Raw genomic sequence first — 11,777 nt, forward strand, 5'->3', positions numbered from 1 at the left:
AAAAANAAAAAAAAAAGAAAATGCAAATAGATTTAAGTACTGCTTTTTCCGCGTTAAATAAATGCATGAGGATATCAAATTTTGAAAAAGTGCTTCAATGCAAATTCATGCACAAATCATTTTTAGTAAATCAAATTTTGGGTAAAGAATGCGGAATAACTCGTGACATTTACAGAAATGTCCCGGTAAAATGTATCATCAACTAAACGAGTTCCCACGTATTCTCAAAAATCTTGTAGCAGAAAGAGAAAAAGTCTAAAAAATTTTTCTAACTTTTGTGTAATTTTACAAACTACCTTGTGTCTGATTCGTATTTCTCTTGACGTAATGAAAAATCAGTGATTGAACTACAGCCGGAAAGTTGGAAAATGTTCTGAATTATGTACCGGAAATTTTTTTTTTTGTATTATTTCGTAAAAAGATTTTTTTATACGAAATAATCAATAGATAACTCAATTATTTCATTGCATTAATGTGTTTCTATTTCATGAATAAAATATGTGAAAGTATTTGAAAGATTTGTGAGTAGCAATAAAATGAGAATTTACAAAATTTCTTTTTACAGAAATCCATGAAATATCAAAACTCAAACAACCATTTGTTAAAAAAAAAGAAGAAAAAAAATTGATGCTACATTTTTTTACAAAATAATTTCGATAATTGTCACTTTCAATTACCATATCAAATTTTGGAATTTGAAAAGTTAAAATTTACGATAATAAATAGTGCCTGTATCAATGAGAAAACAATTGGTTTTTTTGAATACACTTAGGCTACGTTTCGAGATTAACTCACTAATGCTAGTTGCTTGGGAACAAAACTAATTGTTTTTTACTTTTCTTTAAACATGAAATTTGAAATTGAAGTCTGAAATCAATTGAAATGAATTGAAAAACGAAATGATATTTCAAACAGGACGAAATTTTTTATCGACATTTTTCCGGATTTAATTAAACATATATCAGCAGTATATAGTTTTCTAAAAATAGGGTGCTGTTAATTCTAAATTATATCTTCAAAATTTGAAAAAAAAAAAGTCTGACAAATTTTCAAACATATTAAATAGTAAAACATCAAAAATGTTTTAAATTTCGTACAATTAGAATAGAACCTGGAAACATTACGGTAATCAAATAAAGATCTACAAGCATTGAAACGAAGAATTGAAACAGTAAAAATTAAAGGATAAGAAAAATTGACTTCCTTTGAAAAGCGCACCTGAACCCTTTTGTAACAAAATTTTGTAATGAATGTCGTATTTGTGTGATTGATCGATCGAATAACGCACAATGATTCTTTACTTTGATCAACGATTATCATCAAATATTTGCTTCATTTTATCGATTATCTGAAAAAAAAAAATTCCTGATTCATAATTCCAGAAAATTTTTGATTTTTGCTGAATCAATAAAATATATAAAATTAGTAACAGAGGATTTATGGGGGATATTCTTCCCTTATTCCGTTTCCGTCTTTTTTTTTTTTATCAGGCAGGAAAAGATGGTTTAATAAAATTTGATAAGAATATATATGATTTGAAGAAATCTTTATTGAAGTAGATTAATGCTTATTTTAACTAATTAATTGTACTTTGTTAATTACTGAATTTCCGCTTATCGAATGCCGTTTTACCTTGCTAAACTATGATAAAATCATCAAACTATTATCACAAAGCTTACATGATGCTATTCCTAGCATTATAATCATAAAATTATCCTAATTTATCTTTATCCTAAATCATACTCATCATACTGATAAACAAAGAATCAACCAATTATTCTGCTGACCATAGGACTGTCAGGATGCCCACGCATGGACCACCCACGTCGTTCCTGAGTATCATATACCGTAATTTTAGGCCAGCATGACAGTTTTTTATCACTCATTGATTGCGTAAGCTAGCGGCGAATAGTAGATCGGTTTCATTGGTGTCAGGTGCGTCCGTGCGTTTTTGATAATTTGTGGTGTTAGATAAGTGTAGAAAGGTAAACGAAAGGATATTTCAGGCGACATTTCAACCGGTTTCAAATATTCTGTCGTCTGCACGGTTACTTTTTGTAGGATGTGAGTTACGGTTATCATTGGACTTATCATTGATGCTAATTTAGTGGGAGCATTTTAAATTAAATGGTTGAGTTAAAAGCAGTAATTAACTCAAATAAATAGGATTTACTTCTGTTTTAAATCTTTTCATGTGACTTGCTTCAGTTAACTCTGTTTTAAACCGTTTTTTATGGGTAAACTTTTGGGTACTTTTTTAAGATAACTTTTTCACACAAACTTGCTGCAAGAGAATTTATAGAGCAAATTTTCGGTTTCTTTTTTAGGTAACCTTTTTGCGTGAGTTACTTCAAATAATTATGTTTTTAAGCCACTTTTTGTAGACAAATTTTAGGTTACTTTTTTAGGTAGCCATTTCACGTGAACTGCCTCTAGCAGCTCAGTTTTTAGGCCACTTTTTGCAGGTAAACTTTCGATTGCTTCCTTTAAATGATTTTTCACATGAACTTGCTTCAACCGAATTTTTAGAGCAATCTTTCGGTTGCTTTTTTAGGTGACCTTTTCGCATGACTTACTTCAAGTAACTCTCTTTTTCGGCCACTTTTTGCAGGCAAACTTCGAGTTACTTCCTTAGATAATCATTTGACGTGAACTTACTTCAAACGGTTGTTTAGAGCATACTTTCGATTACTTTTTTAGGTAACCGTAAAATGGTTACCTAAAAAGTTACCTGTCTCTAACAGCTCAGTTTTTAGGCCACTTTTTGCAGCGAAACTTTTGGTTGCTTTTTTAGGTAACTCTCACGTGAACGTCCTCTACGTAACTGGAAACTGTCTTAAGTTACTGTTTGCAGAGAAACTTTCAGTAGCTTTTTTTAGATAACTAAGGATTACGGATAATCCGAAACTGGCGGATTTCTTAGAAGTGTACGTATTTAGCTTGTAGAGGATGATATGCAAATTTTGTAAATGTCCCGAAGCAACTTTTTCCCGGCAGCGTTATCGATTGATTATCATTGATTGCTTTTTCATTTCTCGTAGTCGGTTGGTTGCGTCTGGTTGTGTTGTTGAGTTAGCGGGGATTGAATGAGGATAGTTGGAGAATTATACGATATTAGAATTATTAGAAGTACTTCCTATAAATCTTCTCCAGTTCTTCCTACAATTTCAGTAATTCGCTAGCAATATGTATACAGAAATCAAAGAATTGATCAACTTTTTGGCTGTTTTCATGCACCATCGTATTGCAAGACGTCGGGTAAATAAATATACTTTCATAGATTGTGAAATTTACAGTATCCACAATCTTACAAGGATTTTTTTCTTTTTTTTTGTTTTTTCACATCTCAAAAGAGAAAAGAATATTCTGGAATATTAGCAAATAATAGTGAGTATTCTTTTTTTTTTCAATTTCAGATCAGTTTGTGCATGGAAAGTTTTGCGAATCATTTAGCAACAAGATTTCATGATAATTGGCGCCCTGATGAACCAAAACATGGTAATGAATACATTAACAAAACACCATAATGCATCATAAAATAATGCTACTATTAGGATGATTATTAAAATGATAAAGAATCATTTCAATATCATTCATTGAGATTTTAATCAGCGATGAACAATTCGAATAATTTAAACGTGGCATAAGCTCACAGTAAATGATGTTTGTATAAAATAAACAATCGTTTAAGTTTTCTTTTTTTTTTTTTAGTTTTCAATTACAGATTAATGTAATAGAAAGAATTCATCTAGAAACATCTAAAATGATTTTTTTATCCCTAAGCTATAAATATACCTAATTATAGCTCAAGCTGAACGTATCTTGGCAATTAAAACACGTGGAGGTATGGATGAAATGTTCATTGCCGTTGCGGCAAGTGTTGGCATCAATGGGGATGATCTTTATGCAAGCTTTCCAAGTTTGTATATTGTCAAAACTTTAGCTTTTCAACAATTCATCTGAATTATCTCAAAATATTTCTATCATATTGATATCATAGATAGATTTATACATTGCAAACAATACTTTAGCAACCATTTTCATCTACTGTAATCCTGGTGAAGTAACTTGCCGCATTTCGGATTATCCATCCATTGTGATTATTTGGCGTGGCGATGTGGACGCGGACAAATTTTATATTCCAACTCCTATTGGTGCTGCAAAATATTACGATGGAAACTCACACAACATTCAAAATACCGTTTTGAATGCTTATGTAAAGCAAGAATCAATGCGTGAGCTTATCAGATGATTGATAACATCTATTTCTCTTATACTCTTTGTTTTCTAGCTTATTCGTTGGTCATTCTTTTTTTTTTTACTTGTAATCATAATTTCTCCTCCTTTTCTATTGTAGTGAAGCAGAACATTACAATTACTTCTAAATAACCCCTTATAAAGTATGGGAATTTTTCAATTATTCTGCTTAAAATTTTCACATTTAATTCATGTTTTACCTAAAATGCCATTGCAAGATATGCAAATTTTGCTTACTGTGCCTGAATTAACTTTACAAGAATAGAAGATAAAAATTTGAAAACAATATTGCTTAAATGAAAGTTATTGGTAAGAATTCTCACATTTGTAGTTCGTCCAGCTGGACATGCGAAAAAACGAGATGTGAAACCGGAACGCTGCATTCCGCTCACTTTGGTTAGCTCTGCTGAGATTGATGCATACGATCTGCTTGCTACTGGTTTCATCGACATAAACGAGGTACAATTTCTACAGTAAATGATTTAATTGTAATCTTTTGTTGCATTTAGTATCCTAAAATCATGAGTGGTACGTACAGGTTCCACCGGTTTTATTTCGCTATAAACGAGCGAATTCGAAGCAATTCACGGTGCGTTCATTTGCTGCTACGCGTTTCGGTTCGCATCGACCGCGACCGGATCATAAAGCTATGCGTCGCATTCAGCATGCTGCTGCATATCTTGCCATAACAAACGCAAATGCAATTCAACAAGCTAATGTACCGCTACTTGGTAGATTATTTTAATAAATTATTGGAAAAATTAATTTTATTATGTCATGTTATGGTATGCGTAAAATATTTCAGATTGACAAACTATGCAATTCTACTTGTCATTCTTTAAAGCACTCTGTATTGTTCACATTATTCTCAATTCCATCACTAAAATGCTTCTTATTTGAAAACTTATTTGAAATTTCAGAGAATTTTCCGGTGAATTTTCAGTTTGCTATGGGTCCGGAAGGTGGCAATGGTAAGTGTTGTGGTTGCAAAGATTTATCTCTGTTGTTTGGTTAACTTACTTAATGAAACTATTACAAACGATAGACATGACAATAAATTAAATGCAGTGATAATTTTTATAAATTATAAGTTCGATGTAGTAATTAAGAATAGTAATATTGGTTGTTTTTTTTTCGGATATTTAAAAATATTTTTTTTAGATATTTAAACATATCGCATGGATATGAAAGAACCGAGAAGTATAAAGATAAAAAAATGAAATCAACTAATTGGACTATTTCTGGATTATTCTTTAATACTTCTTAACTGGAAACCCAGATGCTTCATGACTGAAAGCCATATATTTCGTGCCTGAAACCTTCATATTTCGTAGCCTGATGCCTTATAATTCATAAATAGAAGCCTGTATTTCAGAGCTGAAACCATATGCTTTGTAATTGGAATCCTTACACCTCATAACTGAATATGTCCATATTTCACAGCTGAAAGTCCTATATTTCGTAATCGGAAACTCTGTACTTGACTGGAATTCCTATCTTTGTAACCGGAAACTAACTATATGCCTAATTAGAAGTTCTATAATTTGTAATTAGGAACTCTATAATTCATTACTGGAAGCACTGTGCTTTATAACTGGAAGCTGCTTACTTCATAAACTTGAATCCAGTATGTGTATCGTATGGTGATACCGTAATCCGATGCCCCGTCTGCAAAAGTTAACTTTTCTCAAAAAGAAACTTTGATATTTTCAGTTAATACACATATTATGGGTCATCAGTACGGTGTGGTAATGCCCTTCCCGCCACAAAATTTTCCAGACGTAATTAACAACAGTAACCCAACGGTATGTTTCAGTGCTGGAACCCACTTGTATCTTACCGTTCTTATTAGACTTTTGTTCTGACAAAATGATGAAAGGATGAAAAAGATCTGAAGAACAGATGCGCTCATTATTGTGCTTTATTTTCAAATTTGGAAATTTTTTTTTCTTCAGCTTTCTGGAGCAGACTTCAGAAATCCATCTTCAGTAACATATATCAATCCCAATCAATCCAATCAAATTTTCGGTACTGCTGCTAATCAGTCACCAAATATAGTTCCAAATCGAAACTGCAATTCCTCCAATCAGTTTACTGCCAATCTTCCACCAACACCAACAAATGATTCACCACACTACTTCATTCCATTCAATTGTGTTGTTCCCGAAGATGACGCTAACGCAGTATAAGCTATTTCAAGAATTCAATAATATATATTCTAAAAAAAAAAAAAACTGCAAAGGATATTACCAAATTTAAATGAAAAGTTCAGTACGGTATAGTAATACCCTTCCCGTTTCTCTGAATGTTAAGACATTTAGAAAATTGCAAGTTAAGGTTACATTTTCCTAATTTATTGGAAAGTTTCTTCCTTACATACGCTTTTTACAGCACGATGGAAATGTTGGATTTCCAGTATACGACGAATTCGACAATCCGGAACTCAACTGGTGCTATACAGCTCCAGTACACAATAATGGATTTGGAAATGGTACAGAATTTTAAAATAAAGATAAGAAGACAATGGGACAGAATTCCTGGAATTCGTTCAGGAATTCAAATTTTGTTCTGATTACTCCAAAATGATTTCGTTTTCTTTTGGTAAGAGAGAGAGAAAAAAAGGTATCCTAAATAGTAATCAATACAAACGCTGTTTATTTCTTTTCCTCTCCAAGCTCTGTTTATTTATTTTCATGGATTGACTTATGTCAACCTAAAGAAGTGTATGAAGGTCCTCCTTGATCCATAAAATTAAGGATATTTTCCTGATTCTTTCGATAGTTGCAGAGTATGAAATCTGGAAACCTCTTCCAACACTTACTCTCAATAATGGTAACTCAACTGAACAGATCTTCGTGAACAATTATCTGTTCGATTCGCCAATGTTGCCAGCTCCGATGGGAGGTTCAGAAGTTGATCAGCCAAATGTTCAGCAAACATTCCAAGATGTAAGTTTTCACTGTTCAAAAACGAAATGAACAGAATTATGTTAGTTTAGAAACATATAAAAGAAATAATCTTTGAAAGTTTTTCTTTTATAAGAAAAATAAAAGAAGAAAATCTCTTAAATCATCTTTAACCATTCTCTCTGTCTCTTCAATTCATAAATATCACGAATTACGCCTTGAAACTTTACATATATTTATAGGAAATGAAATTTGATTACCAACGAAAACATAACCAATGAATACAAACAAGTGCCCCGTGGTTTTGTCTTTTCAGGGTTGATATTTGATTATCCACAGCATGTTATTAGCTGATATATCATATCATTATAATGAATTTGTTTCATACAATTTTTCCGCTGCCAAACTCTTTCGCATTTGTAGACATACGATGCTGATATGAACGATCTGCAGTATAGCTTTAGCAACTTCTCGTTCTTGGATGTATCACCACAGACAACTCCGACACAAGCATCGCCACAAGTATTCACGCCACAAGCATCACCACCGCGAATGTTTTCGCCACAGGTATCAACGCAGCAGGTATTTCCATCACAGGTTTCAACGCAACAGGTATTTCCGCCACAGGCTTCAACGCAGCAGGTAATTTCGCCACAGGTTTCACCACAGCAGATATTTTCGCCACAGGTACCGCTGTCACCGGTGCATCAGTCGCAGATGTTTCCTCCACAGCAAATGCTACCACAGCATATGCTGCCGTCGCAGATGCTACAGTCGCAGGCAATGCCACCGCATGCAATGTCATCACGTACAATGTCTCCGCATGCAATGCCTCCGCATGCAATGCCTCCGCATGCAATGCCTCCGCATGCAATGCCACCGCATGCAATGCCACCACATGCAATGCCACCACATGCAATACTACCACAAGCAATGCCACCACATGCAATGCCTCCGCAAGCATTTCAGCCACAGAGACAGGTTTTGTCGCCACAAATGATGCCATCGCGGATGTCTATGCCACAGCGAATGCCACTACAGTTTCCGCAGCCACAGTTTCCGCGTCCACAGACTTCAAAAGCATCAAAGAAGACATCGCCGTGGAAGAAGAATTTCCCACCAAATCGTAAGAACGATTAGAATACGAAAGAAAATAGCTCCTGGAAAAATCAAGCGAGATATCGAAAATTGAATATGAGAGAGTTAAAAGTAATTATGCATTAGTTTTAATTGTGAAAATATTATGATATGGAGTTTTTGAAGTTAGAATTAAATCGTAAAATGGGTTAGTGCAAAGATGTTTCGAAATTAAATTGGGTGAAAAAATTAAATTGAAAAACTTTAAATGAAAATGGATCTAAATTTAAACAAAAATCTTAAAATCAAAAAATTTTTTAAATTAAAATAGGTTAACAAAATGGGTAAATGTGGGGAATTTCCCGAGAAATATAATGGAATGAAAAATTAAAAAGTATAAGAAATGAAAGATAATTATATTATTTGTTTGAAAGTTTTAATCGTTTTCTTTCTGTGAAAAAAATATCCTCTAATTGTATTTTCTGTTTATTGTTTCACGTTTTGTTTATTGTTTACTAAAATTTATTGTGGAGAGTTTCTTGTTTTCTTTTTTTCTGTTATCGTTTGAGAGTATTTTTCATTGTTTATGAAAGAAAGGATTTTATTGTTTATGTCTAGAAGTCTACTCGTTTGATAAACATCATTATGAAGATCAGGATGTGTTAATTTTTCCGGAGCTTCTCATTTTTTTTTTGTCGTTTTTTGTGAAATAAAGTTTTGTTGTTGTTTACATGCAGGCATATTTAATTTTTACAGCTATTAAAAGTATCCTTATCTTAATTATTATTAATTGTTATTAAAAAAAAGTGCTACTAAAATGAAGCAAAAGATGCGAAATTTCTGGAAGATTTTAATCAAATTATTAAACTTAATCCTCAGCTATACCACAAATGAATGATATATTGCTATAAGTGTTCAATTAATTTTTTAAAAAAAAAAGAAAATCAATAAAACAAGGATATTGTTCAATGATAATGATATGTTATTGCAATCCTAAACTGGGAATTCAAATAACTGGAACTGGAAAGAATTATGTATCGATTCTTTATCAACAAGAATACAGAAAATGCATCAAACAGCTATTGAATACATTGAACAGGTATTAAAAATTAATTGCAACTGATATATGTATGAAAGTTTGAATAAATCAAAAGAATGAACAGAGTTAAAATCACATGATAATAAATGTAAATAAATCATTATCTAATGTTTTGAATAGAGCTAAAGTTATACGACAATGTAGGCCATCATCATACAATTTAGATCAAGTATTTTATTAATAGAATGATAAGATATGAGTTATAATAGATATTGATTTTTCCATCTACTTATTTCCATGGATTTGTAGAGGTTTGGAAAGAATACAAGATTGAAAAATTGCATCTTCTGTTTATTTAATTTGTAAAAATGATTGTTAGATTATTGTATGATTGTAGATTTGGCGATAATAGAATTATTGTAGTGACGAAAGTTTATCTCAAGATATCGCCATATACTACTTTTTTTTTTCTTTGTAATTAATGTATTGTAAATTAAATCTGTTTTCCTTTATCATGACTCAGATAATGACCAAATGTCACCTTTGTCATTGAAATGAAGTGGAATTTAAAGGAAAAAAAAAACTTTTTTGGCCGTTCCATTTAATCTCTAACATCTTGGATGATTTAGTACTATTAATAGTCATATGTTTAAAGTTTCAAGAATATGTTGACAAAGCTAAGGCATAAAAAACATTTTTAAAACTTTCAACTCTCATCACTTTTTTTACCACTAATTTTTAAAACTTTCAACTCTCATCATTTTTTTTTTACCACTAATACTGTAAGACTTTTTCTTTTTTAAACAAATTTAATTAAACATTTTTGAACAGTTATCCTTCAGTTAATGCATTTATTAGGAAAATCCCACATGAATACACTAATTGAAGGATAACCGTACACTTACCGTACACTTCGTACCGTATATTTCGTCCATTCGCAGCAACTTCGTTCATAAACCAGACGAGATTTTCTTTTTTTTTTTCTCATATGTATTTTTATTTATTCATAAAAGGAAATTTTTTAAATCGCTTTCAAAATTGATATACTATATCGGTCGATCTAGTTTTTATTCAAATCATCCAACCTATTCTCAGTATTATAGAGACGTGAACGTAGGCCATAAAACATGTCTCCTTACTTTTGATGAAGTCATTTTCACTTCAGATGTGATATTTGCGCTACGTATAAATATTTACCTTCCATTTTCTGCTATCTTCTTAAAAATCCATTCAATTATTGTAGTTCTCCTTTCAAGTACAATTCAATTAGAGTACATTAAATGTAGTAAACTCTGATATGAAAATGATCAATGCAATCGTCTTTGCGTTAAAATACAATAATCAATTGATCAGTAATAATGTGACAATATCTTTACAACATATTGTACTAAAAAATTTTCTACGATCACTTTTAAGATAATGAAGTGATAAAGAAAACAGAATGAGTTATGGTACAAAGATTAGAATTAGCAAGGCTATATTAGATTTTATAAATCTTACTTAACTTTTCTACTCTTTTTGTATTACCTTTTATGTTCGTCACAATATCCATTTACCATTGATAAGATAATCATTACGGACATTTACATTTTAAATAGGTGACACATGGTATTGATCGTAAGCATTTTGTGCAGAATTCAAAAGAATTGAAAAGTTTGCGGACTGTTCAAAAAAACTTTTGATAATTAATGCTAAAAATTATAATTCCTAGAGGTTTTCCTCCAGTCATCTATTCCAAATATTTCTTACTCCACCTTTGACCTCATTTCCGTACACAATTGCTATACAAGCTGAAATAAATATTGAATAAATATTGCATTTAACGCCTATTTAAATTTAATAGCATCAAAGATTTCTGTGTTAAGAATGTCGAGAAAAAATACAATTAGTTCTGAATTGTTAAAATTTATGGTTCTCAATTTCCAAATTTACAAACACAACAACAAGCCTTTGAAAAAGCATCATTTTTAAATTTAGTCGTCAAAGCTTAAATTCCTTTTTTCTTTTTTAATTCTTTCTTTTCCATTAATTAATAGTCATGCTTTTTGTTTACATTTCATCATACTGCATTGCAGAAGTTGTGTCAAATGTCCACATGTATATCATTGCTTTATTTTTATTCCTCAATCATTTAGTAAATTTTGCTTCCAGAATTTCAATTCTGATAGTATTTACCGGACCTCATTGTAATACCTTTACTAGAATTCTTCATTTTAACAAAAAAGTTTGACACCGATAATTCTTCATATCTAAAATAAGTTCCGTCATTGTCAAATGAATCGGACAATTGTTTCATTACCGAAATAAGCAGAATAGATCGGTACTCTATCGATGTAGTCTGACAAATCGTTTAAATTCATACTACAATGTGATTCTTCTTCATGACATTAATGGTAAAAATGTAATTCGATAATAATGGCAAATTTATTGACAGCAACGATTCAAAATTAGATCATCATTAAAAAAAAAAAAAAAAAAAAAAAAAAAAAAAAACGAAA

General features: G+C 31.3%; 2 protein-coding genes across 2 annotated transcripts; both read left to right on the forward strand.

The window, feature by feature from the left end:
• Positions 1–3,186: 3,186 nt before the first annotated feature.
• On the forward strand, positions 3,187–5,272 carry LOAG_08799 (hypothetical protein; the record flags this gene model as incomplete). The annotated part of the gene is made up of 7 exons (XM_020447803.1): positions 3,187–3,258; positions 3,417–3,498; positions 3,806–3,919; positions 4,032–4,235; positions 4,589–4,716; positions 4,796–4,988; positions 5,178–5,272. The coding sequence occupies 7 exons, from the start codon at positions 3,187–3,189 to the stop codon at positions 5,270–5,272; spliced, it is 888 nt and encodes a 295-aa protein (XP_020302004.1).
• A 712-nt stretch (positions 5,273–5,984) lies between these two features.
• Positions 5,985–8,303, forward strand: LOAG_08800 (hypothetical protein; the record flags this gene model as incomplete). The annotated part of the gene is made up of 5 exons (XM_003144330.1): positions 5,985–6,062; positions 6,213–6,440; positions 6,649–6,748; positions 7,045–7,205; positions 7,587–8,303. 5 exons carry the CDS (start codon positions 5,985–5,987, stop codon positions 8,301–8,303), a joined length of 1,284 nt encoding a protein of 427 aa, XP_003144378.1.
• Between the last annotated feature and the right edge of the window lie 3,474 nt (positions 8,304–11,777).

This window comes from Loa loa, assembly GCF_000183805.2.
Source record: "Loa loa unplaced genomic scaffold supercont3.230, whole genome shotgun sequence".
Classification (NCBI taxonomy): domain Eukaryota; kingdom Metazoa; phylum Nematoda; class Chromadorea; order Rhabditida; family Onchocercidae; genus Loa; species Loa loa.